The sequence below is a fragment of the Balearica regulorum genome, chromosome 4 (assembly GCF_011004875.1).
Source record: "Balearica regulorum gibbericeps isolate bBalReg1 chromosome 4, bBalReg1.pri, whole genome shotgun sequence".
Lineage (NCBI taxonomy): Eukaryota > Metazoa > Chordata > Aves > Gruiformes > Gruidae > Balearica > Balearica regulorum.
Genome location: NC_046187.1, coordinates 23066216 through 23087563, shown reverse-complemented (window position 1 = coordinate 23087563; position 21348 = coordinate 23066216). Strand labels below are relative to the sequence as shown.

Below are 21348 nucleotides of genomic sequence, written 5' to 3'. Positions count from 1 at the left end.
AGTGTTGACTTTGCTAGGACAAGACTGAGTTCAGCTTTTGGTTCTGTGCTCCTTAGTGGTACCCTGCTCAATACCCAAAGATCCTCTGCACTGTTTAATATCCATACCTTAAAAGTTATGCTGCTCTAACTGTCAGGTGAGGAAGAAATCTCCATCAATTGTGAATACCAGTTTGCGTGTGTTACATAAAGAGGGAAAACTAAGTGTGAGTTCTCTACCTAGCAGAATCAAAAAGCCATTCCTTTTTCTAGTTAGCTGTAAATCTAGTTGCCATGTCTTGTTGATAACAGTGGTGTAAATAATTTTAATAACAGAGTGCTAGAGGGAAGTTAAATAACATCTGAGTCCAGTTTGATTGGATCCTAGTTAGGAAAGGATTTAGTTGTTTAAGTAGTTGTTTAGATTACTATAAAATCTAAAGTACGTTAAGGGAAATCTATGTTGGATGATTAAACATTACACATTTGGGAAGGGATGGAGACTGGCTGGCCTTAATCAAAGACCCTGTGTAGCCTGTTAAATGTCCAGAGTTCTTTGCTGGGCAGGGATGTAGATCTGAGTGTGGAGCTGTAAGCCTTGCTGTTTGAGCTCATCATGCTGTGTCTTATTCTGTTATAAGAGTGGTGCTTCACTATTAGTTTTATCTAGTTCCAAGATGCCTCTTTTCACAACATTTAAAGCTACGTTGGATCGTGTGCTCCATAAAATCCTTCAGGAAGCAAAGCTGGTAAGGAAAACTGGGTGGAGTAGACAGCCTTGCTGGTCTTGTCTCTCGGTTGTGCTGTGTCCTGCAGTCTGGGGAGCAAATGCAGTGTTGTACCCACAACTTCCTTGTGAAGGTCTCGTGCCCTGGCAGGGTGAGGTACAGAGTAGCTGGTGGTGTATGTGGTAGTCTAAAAGTGAATATGTAGGTGGAAATGCAGTGCCACTCGCACCAATTTGTTATGCAGTAGGTGGGCAAAATGAATGTAAATTACAGACTGCTGAGGTGTAGCAGGAAATGGATACCAGCCCTGGTGCAAGGACGCTCATGTCCCATTGGCATTAATGGGAGTTAACCTTGATTATTGCAGGAGGCAGATGTGGTTCCTGCACAGTGCCAAACAGAAACCTATTTTGCTCAGTTTGCCCCAGATTAGATCCTGATTCCAGGAAACCCTAGTGAAATACTTTTGATTCTGGTACTCATCACACCTGATTTGACTCGTATGGAATTGGTACCATTTGTGTTTCCTTGCCACATTCACTGAGTTTCTGACCATTTTAGACAGGAAAACCAGAATGAGAAAGGACCTCCTCCTGAGCCTTAAAATCTAGTCCTCTTTGTTAGCTGAGCAAGCCCCAGTGGAAACCCAGGAACTTTTCTGGCCTCTGGTGTTCCTGTTAGAGGGTGTTGCAGAAGTGCCTCACGTTAAATTTTTTCACGGACAGTTTTATGATTGGGCATTTTTAGTCAGCATAAAATTTTAAAATCAAGTCATTCTGCTTCCATCACATACTCCTTCCGTGTCTGTATTTCTGGTCACACAGAGATCTTCATTCTGAATGAAGTTGAGCTAACACAAAGCTTGGGATGCTTCTGATTCAAGACAATTTGAAAACTTCATGTGATCTGTGGACAGATCTGGTGTTAACAGAGGGACAGATTTCATACAGAACTGAACACAGGAATTGTCCAGTTTCTCTGCCACTGGAGAATCGCCTGGGGTTTCAGAGTCTTAGCTGAACCTCTTGTCTAAGGAACCTTCTCTAATTTCAGCAGCATTTCTCCCATGAAGAAATTTGTCCATCTCTGTTCAGTGAAAATACGTTGCTAGATTACAGCATCTCACTGTTTATCTACCCAGCCTAGCAATTGTTTATTATATATAAAGTATAAAATATGGAAAAACTTATTATTGAGCCAGAAATGTAAGCTTCCAAACTACAGGAAAATCTGGGTACTTTGGGTCAGATTCTCAGTGGATATAAGCTGTCACAGATGCACACAAACTATCACGAAGGCAGAAAGGCTGATCTGTTGTATCAAACTTGCAGAACTCTTCAGGAGTGATGTTAAGTATAGTTGTTTTACAGTGACATTTCATATACCAGTAAACAGACTTATTTCACTAAGTAGATTAAAACACCATCACTGTCCTATTATGTGTGTATTTATATATTACAATTATTATATATTTATAATAATTATATATTACAATATATTACAATTATTGCTAAGGCTGGTACAATGCTTTTATCATTTTTTTTCTCAAATTTTGTTTTTCTCTCTTTTTATTAAGAGAGAAGTACCGCATATATTCTAAAAATTGTGAAGAAAATGTCTGTCTAAGCATACCTTCCTTATAGGACTAAAACCAAAGCACATTTAATAGCCCACAAGAGATCATCTCTAGCTGACTGGTTTAGGTTTGGCTGTTAGGCTGTCCTGTCAGCACCTTTCTTGAGCAGACACTGTCAGTGCGTGCATGCCAAAGCAGAGCCTGTGTTCCCTTTCATGGTGCATGCTGACTTAGCTAGACACTGTCTCTGATATGAAGCTCACTGCAGGTAATGGAGGGGTTCCCACAGTTGTCAGAGCGTGCTTTCTGCCCTGGTGAGGAAGACCTTTGAGGCTTTTCCTCTGAAGCAGACAGTTTGACTTATAGAAGGCAGTTTTAATTCTGCTTCTTTGCAAGAACTGAATCTAAATTCAAATAGGTAAAAGACACTCTTATTTCTCTTGTGAACTAACAGTTTCAGGCTGCAGTGAGGCAAGTACATGAATGATTTGTCTAATGCAATGTTTATGATACGTTTATTGAGTGGTACCCTTAAAAAACCCAAGATATTAAGTAAAAATTTTTAATTTTTCTTTGAGACTGACTTTTTTTTCCCCCCGATACTCCTTTGTTACTAAAAGTCAACAGACATAATTAGCTGTGTCTTTCTTATGTCTGCCTTGTAAAAGGCATAAGGGGAGGGATCTCTCTGGCTCTGCATTTATTGGTGTGAGCTCCTTGTTGAGGAAAGAATTCTGGGGGGGCTTCTTTATGCTCCTGATGGGGTTGACCCTCATACAGAATGCAGGGCTCCAAATCACCTACCACCACTCAGGAAAGGTCTCAGTGGGTGTTTCTAGGAAAATGCCAGCTGAATGCCTGTTGAAAAAGGCAAGACAGTGTTAGGAATTATTAGGAAACAAAGAGAGAACAACCAAGTAAAATTGTTATGTCAGTGTGGGCAATTTTATATCAGGTTTTTGTTTCTCTTTGTCAACAAATATTTCACTTCTTTTCCTAATTGGACAAATCTTAATTTGGAACTTGGTGGTCTTCTGCCAAGAGATGAAACCGAGTCCCTTATTGCAATGTATTTAAGATTACTGCATGGGCATGGTTGTCTGGTAAAGAGCAGAGTCTTTGGGGTAGAGGGGAGGACCATGTAGGCTGCAAGCAGAAAGGACCCCGGCATATAAGCCCACTGAGGTCAGTGGGAGGTTTTCAGCCAGTATTTGGTTCAGGCTTAAAATCTCCATTTCTGCTCTGGAGGATTTCAGTGACCTTCTCAGCCAGAGTGTTTTGAATCCTGCTGTGCATTTCTAGGTTACACTCCCTGTTCCCTCTCTGTTGAACAGATAGTTCCCAAGGAGTTAGCAGGAACTGCTTGACTCTTGATCTGAGAAAATAAATTACCGCTGTTGAACTTTTATCAGCTCTCTGCAGAGTATTCAAACTCTGATGGGCCATCATGTGGATGGAAGCTGTTTCAGTTTTGGGATAGTTACTTCTCTTGTGTGTGTTGAATCCCTGTAAGTACTGTCCAACTTTACACAGTGGGACGTTTTGTCAGATGAAATAATTGAACTTTGAGGCATGAACCTCAGGAGACAAAGCAAAGCAGCAGTAAAGTTCAAAGTTAATGGGAATAGAAAAGTATCAGCCCAGCAATCTTTGTGGTTTTGTCTCACAGATGTCTTTGAAAACTTGGATTTGAAATCCTCCTGGTGTGCTCAGTCTGCACTTCTATTCAAATGGGGAAATATCCAGATGGTACAGCCTAACCAAGGACAATGCACTCAAAAATACCTTTTGTTTTTAAAACCAATTTTTGTTTTTAAAATGAATTAGGAGTGGAGAGGAAACCTTAACAGCTGTTTCATGTTGTTATTTAAAAGGAAGGGGGAAAGTTTATTCAGGAAAAAAAGGAGGAAAAAAAAGACATCCCAAGTCCCAAAACAGCCCTCCCTCCCCCCCCCCCCCCCCCTTAAGTGACTTTCTGAGATGTATTTATCAAACAACTGCTAGTCTGAAGAATTTTGTTCAGAAGCTGATGCTGAGTCCCCTCTGCACCTCTTTGAAATGATGCTCTCAAACAGGTTTCATGAATTAAGTGAAAGTCACGTGTGTGAGTAGAATTGCGTGTGAGTAACTGTTGTGGACTGGGATTTCTGTTTGCTAAATGATACTTGAAAGAGAAGAAATAAGAGTTATACAAAATGTTACACTATGTACAAAAGAATGCTGAAAAGTTTTCAAATTATATAGTACTCAATATTTAACTGTGTCCCAGCCATGTTACATCTGGTCTGAAACTGCTCTTTCACTGACATGATAGTAATTTCTTCATGCTCACCTGCTGCGGTTTAGAGGTGGCATCCAGCCTTTCAAATGGGCTTCTCAAACCCAGCATTTTGGTTTGGGGCTATGCCAGGATCATTATAGCTGAAAGACCTTCTGAGTGTTTTTCCTTCTGTGCAGCTTAATCAAGACAACTGCTTTTTAAATGAGAGTATCTGCAAGAATGAATGTGAGTAGGTTGTGTCAAGTGAAATGTGGTTTTTTGTTTGTTTTGTTGGCTTTTTTTCTAACTTAGTCTCACTTCAAACATAGTACAAATATTGGCAAAGCATATAAGCCATGCAAAGGACTACTATCTGGAGTGGAGGGGAAAAAAACCCCACCAAACCCACATGACAAATTAAAGCTGAACTTGCCACTGACTTTATGGTTTCACCTAGGAGGTACTATTGAGTGATATTATTCTTAATGAGGTGGAGTCCTGACTATTTATACCTGCATATTTTTTGTTTCTCCAGTTAAAGTTTTAAGGCAACTTCCATACAGTAATCTTAGAAATAACTTTTGAGCTGCTCATCTCCAAAATCTTAACAGGACTGTTCGATTTCTGTCGGGTTTGGTTTTTTTTTTCCCCCCCTGCTGTGGATTCACAAGTGTATTTTGAAGCAAATCAGATGAGAGGTTAATTAATAGCTGTTTTAGAGGATAGCAGGACTAAGGAAACACTAGCTAGGAGATCCAGGACAAGTCAGAACAGATATGAGTGACAAATGAGTATTCCCATTTTTACTCTATCAAATGTCACGGTATTCAGCCTGAGTCAGTTGTTTTCCAAGCCGAAGTAATAAGGCTGTAATTGTAAGGCTTTACAATGAAATATCAGAACCAGCTTTGATATTGATGTACAGTGCACAGTGTGCTTGCTGTCCCATTTCTGCATGCAGCTGCAGTGGTCACTTGCAATTATTTTCAACTTATTTTAATGTATTTAAACTTAACGGCTCATGAGGTATGTGTTCTGGAAGTGAACTATGTATATTTCGTTATGAATGTGGGAACTCACTGAGATGCCTCATACCCTCAGGAGAGGATCCCTGCAGCCTGCTTTCGTGGGGGAGGCTGTACCTTAACCTGAAGGTGTGCATGATTGCATGAGTGAAGTAGCTGGCTCTAGAGTGAAGGACTCTTTGCCAAAAATTGTGGCTTCCTGTTCTGTATGTTGTAATAGCTGATAACATAATAGAAAAATGGCTTTAAGGATCTTCAGATGTCTTTGAGTTTATAGCCGAAGGTAGAATTCAGTAAGTACCCTTTTTCAGGCAGTTTTTTCTTTAACTATAATACTGACCTACTGACTGTTGACTTTCCTTGAGTTAATTTGGATTAACACCTGTGTAATTAAGAGCATGGCAGAGAGAAGTATCTAGTGAGAACCTATGTTCCCTGGTCCGCTCACATGTCCTTGCCCTTCTCTGTCATTCCATCACTTGAGCAAATGCTGCTTAAAGCAGTGCTTGCGTTTTGCTTTTAGATTTAGTCTGAGTAAAACACGAAGCAGAGGCTGGCCCTCTGAAATCCCTTTCTCTTTTTTTTGTCCAGTCCTGCTTTGCAGGCTGAAATGGACTGAGCAGCTCGGATAATGTACAGATATGTACTATACAAAACATGGGATGCTTTTTTACTGATTTTATTGCACAAAGCAGTTTTGGGACCAAAGGTGCCAATCTGTCTGTGATAACTGACTTGTTTAACCAATTGAAAGCTGCCTACATTGCTGTATGAAAGTTCACCTAGATGAAAAATAAGTTTTATTCTTGCAAATTTCCAGTCGGGGGGTCACATAAGAAAGTGCTTAGTGAGACTGCTATTTAATTTGGCCCTAATATCAAAAAATAAATACCCCCCTCAAACCCAACCAACTCTGTGTTCTGTGATTTCTAGCATATCCCAAAATCTATTTCAAAATAGTCTTGAGTCACGGTTTCATTTTCAAGGGTGTTGGGTGAGAAGTTGATTAATACTGCTGGGAAGAATCAGCTGATGCTGAGGGAAAAAACTTCAGCTTCATTTTTTGGGATTTTAAATAGAAAAGGACCTCTTATTAATCTTTGCCCTTTGTTGTTCTAATTTTCCTTCAGAATTCATCAGCCAGCCATCAAAATAAGACATCTTGAACCCTGGAAAATTGCTCTAATTTTTATTGGAACAGCAGTGGCAGCAGCTGTCACCATTGGTCTCCTAGTTTATTTTCTGGCATATGGTAAGTTTTACATAACGTATCACTGTTCCTGTTTAGTGCATTTCCTTTGTGCTTGTTGTGCCACACAATGCTGGGAGTTTGCTTTTCATCAGTCTGTCGAAAGCTCACTTGGGGAAAAAACACCAGCTTCTCTAGAGCTTTCTTTTCTCATTTAGCATCTTTGCAGATCTCTTAGGAACATTTCCTGCTGTGCAGGGTGGTTTAGGGTTGTGGTTTCTGTTGGCTTTCACTTGCTTTCACTCTTTTCACATCTTCATCATGATATACTTCTGTGGTGAGGTCAACACACAAGTCTTCTGGTCTCCCTTATGCGAGTAACAAACAAAGCCTTCTGCTTCTCTCTACCTGTGGTGTTTCTCTGTTCCCTTGCCCTGATGACCAGCAGCCGCCTGCCAGGGCTTGGAGTTGAGTGGGCATACAGGCCAGGAAGGAAGGTAGCTGACTGGCAAGACGCGGCTTGTGATCCTGCGTGCGCCCAAAGTGGTAATATGAATATTTGGCCACAAATGTAACTGTTGGGAAAACTGGGCTTTTTGTCACTACTTGGCTTAGATCAACTGAGTTCTCGCTCCTGGGGTCCTAGCTTTTGGAAGCCATATTTGAATGGGTTGGATACAGGTGAAGGCTCATCTGCTCCCTAGATATCTGGATATCAGTCAGCCCCAAGTGTTGCTCTAAAATTCATTCGTCTTGATTCTTTGAGTATTGCCTGTTCCTCTTCTTTCCCTTACAGATCAGAAGCTGTTCTATTACAGTGGCAACATAAAAATCACCAACATCCGGTACAATAATGAATTGTCCAGACAGTCCTCGGGAAGGTTTAGAGACCTGAGTGAGAGGGTTGAGAGACTGGTAAGTTTGGACCATTGTGCCTTTCTGTTGTTAAGGACTGTGTGATAATACAAGAGTCATTAACATGAACAGCACACTCTTAGACCACAGGTGTCTGGTGTACCCTGAGCCCCCATGGTTAGCAGACCTGGGAAATGGATAGCATGAGAGTCATGATCATACCTGGCAGACCAGGCACTTGCCAGTCTGCTTGTTCTAGCACGTCACCTCTCTTTGTCCCTGCATGGAGGACAAGTAGATATCGACAATAATCTCAGCTTCCTCCTATATCACTAATAATTTCTGTGTGTCTTCTCTTTCACTGCCGTAAGCCTGACTTTGTGATTTATGCCCCACTGTCTCTGAGGAAAGCATGCTTTTACACCCTCTCCTTTACAGGGTGGGGAACTCTACCTGCCAGGCTGTTGCTGTGTGTTGAGAAAACAATACACGAGCCCTTTTCCTGCGCCTTCGGTATGTTTTGTTGGGAAACCCTCCTACAAATAGCAGAGGCTGCTGAGTGTCTCTCAGTCATACAGTAGCTATGGAAATAAATAGACACATTGCAATTTCCTTTCTTGTTTTCTCTTTGAGACACTTCCCCACAGATGTTAATTACAGAGTTCAGCTCTTTACAGCAATAAGCATGTGATTGTGCTTGTATCTTTTTGTGTTTCATTCATCAGAGTCCGATGTCTATCTCTTACCTTCTGTTTAGCAACCTTGCACAGATACTCAGTTAATAGGACAATCAATGCTTTGGGCCCCACTGTCATTTAATTTAGAGCCATGCCACTTGTCCACAACAAAATGTGAGCTGTGCTGAACGTTGTTCTGGAGATGGAGGGTGCTACATAGGGGGTTGGCAGTGCTAGCATCTTTCTGGCTCCACAGCTGAGGGCCTTGGAGATCTTAGTCAAGTTGTCCTCTTTTCTGTACTTGTTTCCTTTCTGCCCTCTTTACCTACAAGGGACTGTACCATATTTCCCAAGATCTGCTCCTGATGCATGTCTTCATGTATAGAGTCTTACATAAGCTGCATTTACTTAGGTGCTACCACTTTACAACTATTACCTAATAATTGCAGGCTTTTAACCTTGTGTTGTAGGACCTTGGAGAGGGAATGTTCTCCCTGACCAAGAAGACATTGTGTATGGCTGAGGGGGGAGGAAGGCAAGGCCTGGGGAGAAGTCTGAGGAATAATGCTTCATTGAATAAAGTTGTATCCCTTTCTCCCACTCCATTCCCTCTTCATTTTTTAAAAATGTGGCTCCTTTGGCAAAGAAACACTTAATTTAGCTAAGAAGTTCTTTCAAACGTTGTTCAATGCAGTCAGATTTCCTCTGAACATGGCTATTAATTTGGATGTTTAAATGGAAGCCAATGCTTTAGAATCCCTGTCTTCTGTATGGGTGTTGAGCACTTCTGACAGTAGTGACAGTAAACACCAGTGCCGGGTGAGCAGTGAGAACCATTATTTCAGAGCATGTTAATTGTACCTGATAAGTAACACCATAACAAACTTACAGAGAACTATGTTGCCTTTCCTTCATTCCTGTGACTTTTCTTATGAGTTGTCATTAATTCAGCCATTAACTTCTACCTCCCTCTCTCAAATTTGGCAAGATCTTTGCTGTAATTTTAGGTCAGCTGATATAAATGGTTCCTGCCATAAACTTTGACTTCTTCTGGTTTTAGGTCCAGGTGTTCCATCTAACAAGGATGTATGAGATTGAGAATTGTCCATAAGCTTATTTAAAGTGACTCTGTACACTAATGAATAACAGTATGTTCCTTGTAAGTCTGATTCTCTACAAGCAAAACTCAGCTTGTGGTGATAAAAATCAAAGCAATCTTTCCAGAGACAGAAATATCTCTTGACTTGACAGACAGCTGTCTCAGAGCATCTGCATTTTTATTTTCAGGGTTTTCACACCATCTCTTTAACAGAGGAGGGAGTTGAGTTTTTGATTGCATTTCCTGATTTGTCTGGATTTACTAAAGTCTTTTTCAGTGTCTCCCAGGCTGGTGTCAGGGTTTTGGATGTCCAAGCCTTCCCATCGTCATAGTCGTAACGATACCTTGAGCTCATGTTGTGAAACAGTGAGTCAATGCAGATAAATGCAATGTCTTTCACAATACTTGGTGCAAAGTGAACAGAAGTGAATCATCTCTGATAATCAGAAGCATTCAAATTACCTGACTTAGAGTAACTCCCTGCCAAGTTCTCCCTTCTCTGATCCCTCCCTGATGAAGCCTCCTTCTTTTGTCCCCAGAACAACCCTGAAAGGAGTTCTTTTCACAGCTGACATTTCACCAGAAAAAATGTTTTTTGCTCCTACAGGGATGTCACCCCACGTCTTCCTTGGGACTGGCAGTAAATGTCCTGATGTTTGCTTTGGTTTCCAGAGTTGAGTAGTAACACCCATTGTGTGAACGACATTCCCGACTCTCTTATCTCATTGAAGGTGGGAGGGAATGCAGCGAGATCATGCCAGAGAGCTGATGAAGCTGGTGCACCAGTCAAAATCTCAGGGCTGACTGGAAAGTCTGGAAAATGTCTTATGGGGTGGAGCTGGGGGGACTGAGGAACAGATGATGAAAGGTCTTTGCTCCTTGCCTGACTTCCTGCAAGCAGCTGTGAGGGTTCCCTTTGTGCTCTCTTGAAAAAGCAGACCTGACTGAATGCCACTGTGGAAAGCGATGTTCCAGCTCACCAGAGCCTCCTTGTTTTTCTAGCTGGACCAGTTGTTCTTCCCTTGCCAAGCTGAAATGCACTGTGCTAGACCATCCCCTCTTGCACTGGATAAAAAGGGCACAGTCACAGCCTTAGTGGCTTCTTCCCCAAGGAGCCTCTATTTTATAGTGGGTTCACTTAATGCTTGGCTGATCTGCACAACTTTTACCCACTGTTTTTCTCCAACTCCTGCACCAGACTTGGATTTTTTTTTTCCTCCCACAAAATGTATTAATTCTTTCAGATTTCCCAAGAGTGCCTTGGAGGCTCCAACTACCCTCTTACTGACAGCATCCCAGGAGACATTTCCAAGGCCCCACTCTAAGCTTTGCTTCTTCAGTCCCTCTGACACCCCAAAGTGTGCAGGGAGCTGAGACAGCCAGCTCTAGATAGACCTGGGTGACTGGGATGATCCCAGTTGCCTGCTCTGGGCAGCAGCACTAACTGCCCTGTGTGCAGGGAGGAGGGTGGAGGCTTTGTGTCCAGTGTGGAAAGTCATCTTTGACCCCAGGGGAAGGAGGTGTGCATTCAGGAGAGTTTGAAATGAGCTCATCAAGCCCATCTTAATGAGAATTGTCTCAGCTGAAGACTGGCAAGTGTCTATATGTGAGAGAGTAGGGGATACCAAGCAGCCACAGCATGTGACGCCTTCAATACATGGCTGCTTGCTCAACAAAAATGGACATCAGCCTTTACCCTGCCCACTGTTGGCTTGCAAATGTACCTGTCTGCTCTTTGTACCACTACAATAACTTTCTGTTACTTTATCCTAGATGTTGTGGGCTTTCCCCTCCTCAAGGAGAACCTATGCCACCCTTCTCCTTTCCCAGGCACCTAGTATCCCCCTGTCTCTTTCTCCTCTGGCCAGAGCTGTTCCCAGCCATGCTGTCAGGCTGCTTCTCCCTGTCCCAGTCCATGTGTCTTTGTGGACTCTTGTATTAGACACTGTACCCTCCCTGGCTTCTGGGGCTATGCCCTGTCCATTATTGCCTACGCTCTCCTGCTCCCATGTGATGGTAAGCCAGGCCGTGGATTGGGTGGATGGATGCTCCTCAGTTATGAGTGTAGCGTGGCTCCCTCCTTGGCTAATTGGGTGGCTGGGGGAGAGGCAAGGTGTTTGTTTTATTTCTGTGAGTGCCTTGAGCCACGGAATAGACCGGCATGGATTTCCCCTGTTGTTTTATCATCCACAAGGCACCTGGGCTCTCATCTGTCCTTCCACCATCTGAAACCCACACAGAACTAACTGGCTGCATCTGGGCAGAGTGGTTGGGGATTGTATTAAGAGGATACCTGGATACTTCCCCTGGTACTGCCTATCCCAATATTTCTATCGAAGTCATGGAATTTCATCAGGTAACTTGCCTTGGGACTCAGCATTGTGTGTCAGGACATATCTTTTAGAAACAGACATCTTGCTTCAGTGACTTCAAGTGATAAGAGAATCTTCTGTGTCCTTAAGTACAGATGTTGGGAAAAGTTTTTAATGAATACAGCTCTTGAAGTTTGTCCTGTCTGGTAGAATTGGGGGTTTAATTTAGAAATAGTGTCTCTACTGGGTATTGCAGAGGCACTTGTGATACCACAGGAAAATTCTGCACAATAGTTCTGATGACTGTGCCTGTTCTCGGTCAGTTTAAGGACTCACTGATCAGTCCCTGTACTGCAGCTGGTAAGGAAGGAGGCAGTTTTTCTCCCTTGGGAGATGATGATTTTAGAGGTTGTTAACACATTTGTCTGACTACAAGGGAGGAGAAGCCAAGGGGCAGGCAGGTGCCACGCACCCCGCCACACACACCCCCACACACCCCCCCCCCCCCCATTCTTTGTGCTGCTAAGGTGAGTGAGGATCCCAAGGACTAAGTGCAGCATTTGGTACTCAGTAGTTCTCTGCAGATCTGCACATCCCTGCCGCTTTGTGGCTCACAAACAGGGCTTGTTAGCTGAATCCAATGCCTCTGCTTAGTTGCCCTCTGTGCCACCACTGCGAAGGATGAAGGACGCCAGCAGGGTGCAATGGGAGCTCACTTTGTCCTCTGCATGCTCAGTGGTGCAGATTCTCAGCTGCTTCAGCACAATTCAATTACCATCAAAGCACCCCGCAGTTTCCCAGCACCCGGGCACTGATGTCTCCTTTGTGCAGACAGGGAACTGAGTTGGAGAAAGTTGAAAGGCCAAATCCGTAAAGCCACTTCAGCACCTGAAGAGATCCCCTGAGATAGGAAAGAATTTTTCAAGTGCCTATGGGTAATCAGGAAAGGACCCACCTAGTTCCTTTGGCACACTCAGGTTTTATTCACCCTCATCACAATACTTGAGGTTTTTTGTGTTTGTTCTCTTCTAACTCCCACGTAGACACTTATGTTTCTGTGGAAAGCAGAGCTTTAATACCTGATAACCTTGTTTGGTGAATGGGTTAGCTTTCAACAGGATGCTTGTAACTGAAAGACTATCTGCTTTATACCCAGTGGTAAGCTTGTAGTCATGGCCATGATATCAGGAAGTACCTTGTATCATTTGAGTTGTGAATAGCTTACTGTCACATCTGCAAGGCCAAAGCCTGAAGTACTGGCTGAGGTTTCCATCTGAGGTGAACTCAAAGGAAACCTAGCAGAAAAGACAGACAGCAGTGAGTGAGTAGATGAGACCGCTGTTTTATGACACTTGGCCTTTTTAGGGTCAGACGTGACTCACCTCTTCCTGGGGAGCAGAAGTGTGTGTGTGTGTGTATTTGGGAGAGAGAGGGAGGTGAAATACAAATTACTTCAGAGCCAAGAGCTAGCTGCAAAGCTGGCTGAAACTGTATACGAGGTGTGCTTGTGATACCTTCTGTGTGGGTGTTAAGGAAAAGCTCAGAAATGTGTGGCTTGCTCGATCAGTGCCTCATGTCCCTTGGGTCAGGAGGTTAATTCAGTAGAAGCAGATCCCCAAGGCAGCAGGTTTTAGAAACACTCCTAAAGACTATTTGCTCTGGAAAAACAGACCATGAGGACTAATTTAGAGGTGATAACTGAATGTGCCCCAAGAAAAGGGAGTGTGCTGAAGTTCAAGGGAGTCTAACATGACTCTCTTTTTTACAGCAAGTTGAAAAGTACAAGTATCTACATATGTCATGTAGCTTCATTTGCTGCATGTGTGCTGTTCCCCCTCACCTTCCACAAAACACTTGTTTTTCCCTCCCAGCCCCTGAAACAAAAGAAAATTGAAGATAAATTGGACAGATCACAGAAAAAGAAATTATGGTAGCTGCACCAGCCAAATCTTTCCAAAGATTTTTCAGAGTCTTGCACCACCCAGACCAAACTGAGTAAGAATGTTCCTGGTTGTAATAAGTTTCAAAAGCGATTTGGTATTGATTTCAGATATGGATCCCAAAATTTAAAATCTAAGTCCTTATTTAAACCCAAGCATTCCTAGGCTCTGTATGTGCTCCCTCAAGTACTTGCTTAGTACCAATATGAGGTGAAAAGAACAGAACTTTTATTGAAAGTTTTTCTTGTTCTTCACTGAAGGCAATTTTATTTAGAAATGCATTTATAGTACCAAAGCCAGAAAAATGAAGCTTTGAAAATGAAGTTTTTTAGAGACTTTCTAATAATACTCTCCCTTTGTTCTTGTTCTGTAAAATAATGTTGTAAAATGGAAAAAAAAAAATCTTTTATCTATGCAAAAAAGATCTTTAAGAAACATTTTGAGAAAAAAAAAATCGTAAAATAAATGTAGGGCATTTGACAACTTCTGCTTTAAAAGCTCTATTTTAAGGGAATGGTTCTCACAAATAGGAAGCGTTGTCCTTGGACTAGCACGGTACAATAAGGGTGCCCTCTATGGGTGACTGGGGCTAGAAACAAAGCAGAAAGCGTCTTTCCTCGGTAATTCAACCAACTGGGAAACATGGCAATGTAACAGTGGCCAAGATGACAGTGTAGCGACTTATTTAGCTCCGGAATTAGAGGTTGACAGCACACTCGATTGTCAGTGTGTATATATACAGGTGTGGCCTTAAAGATATAGGTGAAATGCTGTACACTGAGAGAGGAAATAACTCACAGAAAGCACTTGCATCTCACTTTTGATGCTTTTTCCAGAAATTCCTGTTGAAATCAAAAGAAGAGAAAGACAACTGGCATAGGCATATACTGCATTGATTTAAAAACTGGGATGCTTTCTTGCTTTAACTTTTGTTTCCAGTATTTCCTATTTCCACAGGTCACAGTAGCACAGGAAACTCAAAAAATATTGAGGAAAGTACAAAGTACTTTAAAATGCTAGCATGAGCTGATGCAGTGTAGTGCATCAAGCTGTAGCTTAGTGTTTTTCCTCACCTGTAAGATCTCAAACCATCAGTGTGGTCTACTTAAATAGCATTAATTTCCAGGATGAAATGGTTAGTTATAAACAATGTGCCTAATATCCAACTTTTTCTGTAACTTAAATTCAACAATCCTTCAACTTCATTGATTCTTTGACTTACTAATACAATGTAATTTTCTCAAGTAATAGGCATACAAGCTGATTTTTCTTTTTCATTTTTCTCTTGGTTCGTCAAGGCAGAAGGTCTAATAAGCATGTACAAAGCCAGAAAAATCATAAGAAGACACCTCCCACCCTCAAAATAAGTAACTCTAATTCAGATCCAGTATGTGGCAAGAAAAGCTATAAAATGTGCACAAGAAAAATGTGTGTGAACCTGAGCTGGAACAAGGAATTCAAAATGAAATAAAGGGCAGTTATCGATAGTATGTGTGATTAAGGGTAGAATCTTATCTTAATTATAGACCCATGATCCAGAATTACTGCATTGTTTACAGGCAATTAAATCAATGAAGTGATTCAAGATGTGAACTGGTGTCACTGAGATCAAAATCTGACCCGTCAGGAGAGTGGTTGTTTAGAACAAGGTGTTGTCAAAAGGGAGAATCCAAATTCAGTACTGAACTTGTGTGGTTGATGGTATTTGGGCACTTGTAACCTGAGTACATCACTACTGAACTTCCTTAGATTTCATAAAAGTATTCTCTTCCTAAAAGCTATTCGCTCCTGTATTTCAGCTCCTCCCTCTAAGTATTGCTTGAAAAAAAACAGAGGGTGCAGATTAATTTTCCTGGGAAAAGCATACTTTTGGGGAAAAAAACCCCCAAGAAATACACAAAAGCCCTTCTCTGGATATTGGCCCAGATGGTTTTCTCTCCAAACTTGATTTTCTCTCCGAAAGTTGGAAAATCTCCTCCCTAAGAGGACAAAATTTCAATGGCAGTGTGAAAGTTTTAGGAAGCTAATTATGGACAATTGAAAGCAGGGACTAGGAATGGGAATACTGAGGTGACCTTAATTCCAGTTGTCACTATTACATAGCTATAATGAAACTCTCATGTCATTACGTGCCTTTGAAATTAGTTGCATTAGGTATAAGCATAGTACTTTAAATCCTGACGTTAACCCATGTATTAGTCCTCTTAATCTCTTTTATCTGAAAGACCAGTCTTTTTAGGAACTACTGTACAAGGTCAGTTATTTCTCTTTTGCAGCTGACGCCTCCAAGAACCACCCAGGTGAGCTCCTTGTTTTAGTGCAAAGTCAGATAGTGATTACTTACCTCCCAGCTTTAGCAGTCCACTTTAGTTTAAACTCTGTGAAGAGTTTGTGATACCATTTGCAGATGTATGGGATCACACTGCTCTTGCCCACCATGGCACATACTGTCTTTGTGTATGTGTGGTTTCTGAAGGGAAAGTTTCTGATCTTCTGGTTTGCTGGAGGCCTGTGGATCATTATACTGCTCTCCTTCAGGTCCATTTTCTTTGCCTCAGGCAAGCACTGTGGCTGTAGGGCTGTCCCTGCTGTGAGTAATTGGTGTATCTGTTTCTAAGGGGAGTGTGATGTCCACATCCTGGTTTGGGACAATGCCAGGTTCAGCTTTTGCTGTCCCCATCTGTCTTTCTCCTCCTGCCCTCTCTCCTCCTACTTTCTGATAGGGTTCCCAACTGCCCTCTCAGCTGAAACCTGGGCAGGAGGTATGTCAGGTTCTCAAGGGAGCTGCTACTGGATTTGCATTATGGTCAGCTCTGGGGGTCTCAGCAGGTTAAGCTGTAAATTGGATGCAAATTCGCCAGCAAGTTGGGTGCTAGGTATAGAATTAACACAACTGATTAGTAGTAATTGATATTATATGATTGCTACAACAGCTGGGCAGAGTCACTGAACCGGGTGGTATGTTCCAATTAATATTTGTGCTCAAAAAGCTTTAAAAATCACTAATGATAGGCTTTACATCCTAAAGAGCTAGTGAGGCAAGAGGAAGAATGTAGTGTGAGGATAGCTGTTGAAGGACTAAACTGGCAGCAGGCAAAAGAGAAATAGTATTGAGCAACAAGAGGATTTGTGCTCCCAAAGCTACTGTATGCTTTTGAGCATCACACGCAAATAATTCAGTGGGTTCAGCAAATATTCCAGTTCTGTCAAACTAGATTTAAGATAACCTTTTTGACAAAACCCTGCTACCCTGTGTGCAGTGGCAGAGCACTGCATGGTGGGAGAAGGCAAGGGCTGACACAGCCAACCTCGCCAGGTCACTTCCAGACCCAGCGACATATCTGGGCAAGCCCAGCTCATATCAGCCCTGTCCTACACTGGAGCGGTGGGATCCCTGTTGCATGTGACCTCCTTCCAGAGCTTTGGGGGTTTTTGGGTGCTAGGGAGGCAGGGCATATTGGGTGACTCCAAAATCATGAAGATTTTAGTAGGTTGCTCACAGGCCTCAGAAGTTTGGCTGCGGTGCGACACAAGAAAAAGAGGATAATTATGAGATCCGGAGTTATTCAAGATAGGATAGGAAAACAAGTCTTGTTCATCAAGGTGTAAAGCAATTTCTGGCTGTGGGGAACAAGGAAGAATTTCCTTTCTGGCTGGGTTTTTACAGGTGGGAACGTTTTGCCCTCTTACTGCATCTTTGCCACTATTAGTTACTGTATTGGAATAGACCAGTGTTTGGAAGTGAAGTCCCATTTGTCTTAGAAAATTATACTGTATGGAGAGATAATTTGTAAAAATTTCTTTTTTGTAATAATTTCTTTTTTGTAAAAATCTCTTTTTTGTAAAAAATTTGAGGAAATACGAGATGGCATTAAGCTAAATTAGCCAGCAAACATTAACTTAAAGAAAACCTTGTTTGGACAAATGCTAAAATAAAGGCTGTCAGGGAAAATGCTACTCACTTGAAGGGAGCCGGACTTGGCACTTGGTTAAGCATGCTTATAGACCTTGCCTGCAGCAGCTACTGTCACCATTGAGAAGCTGCTAGACAAAGAGCCATGAAAAAAAGTGAGATAGACTTAATGAGTGGTGAATGTAAGGGATCTGGTCATGACAGTGTCACTTTTGACTGGATGTAATCAAAGCAAAATGCTTAAAATGGGTGTAGATGCTTCTTCCAGGCAGGACCAGGTCTAACCTAGTTACAGGACGAAGTTTTAGTTGCTTTTGCTTCCAGGGCTGTGACTCAAGCTGAAAAGAAAGCTATAAGCAGGCTGGAGAAAAATGTTTCCTCTTTGATACGGGTGTGAAAGGCTTTACCAGAAGATAAACAGAAAAAAACATGAGACAGAACATTAATCTTTGAAAGTTATCTGAAGGCATCTTGCTACATCTTTTCTTCTTACATAAAATCTGTATTAATATAAAGATTACTGTTAATAATTCAGGTTACCAAAATCATTGTTGAAGGAAGAGGAGATTTGAGACAGATTCATATCTGTCAAACGAGTTCATCAGCAGGTGGGAGATAGGGCCACAGTGCAGAGGTTTGGCTAGCATGTCTTTCCTGATAAGATACAGCAGTTTGTAACAGTAAAAAATACCAGGTCAAGTTTGAAGGTATTAAAGGCCCTGAATGGATCACTGGAAACAAAACCACTCTCCAGGTTTTTTTTTATCTATTGGTGATGTAGTACTAAAGCAACTCTTCCGGAGGGGAAAGTTAGTGACAGTATGTAAGAGGAAAAGTGGCCATTTCCTCATTCAGATATGAAATTGTGAAAGAGAATGGAAGTAACATAAATCCAGTAATTTTGGTATAATTTTAAATCATATGCTAACTGTTCTCTCCATAAAAATAACATCCCTTTTGGATTAAATTTTCTGAAAACAATGTCTGTTGCTGATAGTTCAGTTGCATTTGAACTCCTTAGATTCCTTGGGTAAAAAGCACAACGTGTAATTGTGTTTTGCCAGATGCCACTGGAAATCTGTCTTTGCTGCAGCACGTGGTGTTCCTGATCAGACTGTATAGAACATCTAGGAAGTGGTCCAGAGGAGGAAAGGAGAAAGCTGAACATGTCGGGAGTACAAAAAACACAATCACATGAGCGGCTTAGGCTGTAGCAAAGATACACAAGAGGATGCTGCAGAAATGCCGGTGGAAAGTGTAGCAAACCCACTTGCAATCTCTGAGATGAGACAGTACAGACAGCTTGAAAACACAATTGTCAGGAGGAGATGAAGGATTTGGGAATGTCATACTGACTTAACCCTCCCATGCAAGGGATTGTGAATTCTCGCCCTCTTCAGTCCCAAGCTTAAAGTCAGCCTGCTTTTGCTTTACTCTTTAGCAATGTAGAAGCTGGAGGTGTACCTCAGCCCAGCTCAAGACTCTTTTTTGTTTGCAAAGCACTCTGCAAAGAAGTCCCTGTCCCAAAGATCTCAAAAGTTCTCAGAGGCAGTGCAGCCAAAGATAGCACATGCCATTGCATGCCACAAAGCTGGCAATGCTGCTTAACTACATGTTTCTGCTTACACAATCATCAGTGAAGCAGTTAACGCTGTGACAGAAATGATAAGCAAATGTTATCATTAAATAAAAAAATAAAATAAAAATAGCTTTTTGTCTGAGGGTAAATACTTCCAATAACCAAGGGGTGGTGGAACAGGCTGAAGACTTATAGGAAACAAAACACTTTATTCTTTATTTCTAACTGTATGCCTCATAAAATGCAGTGGTAGCAGCTGGCAATCAGTAAAGTGACAGGATAAAGCACATTCTGCATATATACAGTAGCTTGTCGCAGTTGATATGTTTTTCCCGTAGAATTTTGTCTGTTCCAAATGCTTGAGTAATTCCACATGACTGCCAGTAACAGCAAGATAAAAGATCACATGACCATTAAGAACTTTTCCTTACTAATATATACTTAAAATTACCTTAAAATAATAAAATGTTCAGTTTTCATCTTGAAATTATTCTGCTTCACTATCACTGTGTAATGACACGAAGCTTCATCTTATGACAGCCAAGGCTGGAAAGAGGGACTTTGTATTCTTTGGGAGAAATCACCCCCAGATTTCATGCTTACATGCTTGTTTCTGTATCTGAAAGATTTCAACATCCTAGAAGTTTGAGAACCATTACTGTTTTCTATCCTTTGGAAGACAGAAAATCTGGAGACTCGGCTAAATCAGACAACCTTTATGGACTAAAAACTACCAAAAAGACAATTTGCATGATTTTGTAAAGCATTTCTACATAGTTCTTCCTGTAATGCATTTGATGTTTACAGGATGCGTTCGATTTACTGGTTTTTACTGATAGGAGGAACTGCATAACTCACTAGTGACTTTGCTATTTCTCAATACTTCAGTGATCCTGAGCCATTCCTGGCAGAATTTCATGCCATGTTATATCACACCGTGCTGTCTCAGCCTGATCACGCAATCTTGAGACAACGTTCAGCCTAAAGCAGGATGCGGTTAAGCAGGCACCAGCAAAGATGTCATTTGGGGATTGATTCCTTATGAGTCCTAGATTTCTGATTTCAGACGAGAATTGCTTAACAATTCCCCTAGCATGCAGCAAATCACAAGGGTGTTTGGGGGTTATAATTTGAGATCCCTGGTAGTTTTGCTATAAATTTCTATAGGACCAAGGATAAGTGCTGTATCAGAAAGGACCCCTACAAGAGAGGCATAGTACAGGGCACAGCATGCTGTATCCTTTTCTGTAGGCCTTTTAGGAGGCTGTGCTTTGGGAGATTGCAGCAGTGTGTTTCAAGGATGTTTATAAATACCTCTCATTATGCCTGGGAGCGGACAGGACAGCACTGTAGTGGCATGCTGATGTAGTCATAGGATATTTAGAAAAATGAGTTAACTTTTTATGATGTGCCTTATGCCAAATGGGAAATAGTTAGGAAAAGTCTGTGGCAAATGTTATCTAGAGGCTGAGCTGGATTATGTTTCTTGGCTCTGTAAGCTGTGAGCTTGTAACTGAATGCTGTTTTCTGAATGCTCCTTCCAGCAATATGTCAGTTTCCCTCCTTTTTTGTTGTTATCTTATATTTTTCTTTTTTCAACAGATCGACAAGACATTTTACAATTCCATTTTAAGGAAAAAATACATCCGTTCACGCTTAATCAGAGTGAGGTATGTGAGATTATAATAAACGCACGCAGCTGAGGTAAAATGAAATGTACACCAAGCCCAGTTAGCCATTTGATCTGATTCAGTAAAGTGTATTTTATGTAAGGCCAAAGCATAATCCCCAATTAAGCATAATCTTACTCTGAACCCTGCCCTCCTTTGGATCTTGATGCAGAAGATAAACTTCAGTCAGTCTAGACAAGTTTGTGTTCAGATCTTGAGCAAGCTTTAGCTAATAAAGCAGATATAACTTGAGTTATCTAAAAATAAAAAATATTTTCAAATCTATTTCCTTCACTATAATGCAGATATATCATTTTACTTCTAGTATTGCTATTATGCTGGGCTTGTCAAGAAAAACCCAAGCATGGCTGCACTGGTTCAGAAGGTCTCACTTGTCACTGATGCATCTCAAAGAACTGACATAAGTAGGTGCCGAGGGAACAGTAGCAACACAACAGACATACGTGATAACTACTTCTTGGTATGCTCCCTACCTCCAGCTATTTACCACTTGGGATTCCCTGAAGAGGTTGTGGTTTGTTTAGCA

At 41.6% G+C, this 21348-nt stretch overlaps 1 protein-coding gene across 1 annotated transcript in view; it reads left to right on the top strand.

The window, feature by feature from the left end:
• LOC104635120 (transmembrane protease serine 11E-like) overlaps positions 1-21348 on the top strand; it is a 42793-nt gene that overhangs the window by 1534 nt on the left and 19911 nt on the right. Inside the window, exons 2-4 of the mRNA XM_075750717.1 lie at positions 6698-6819; positions 7553-7671; positions 20734-20801. Of these exons, the coding sequence (XP_075606832.1) occupies positions 6698-6819; positions 7553-7671; positions 20734-20801 (309 nt within the window). The remainder of the gene's footprint in view (positions 1-6697; positions 6820-7552; positions 7672-20733; positions 20802-21348) is intronic.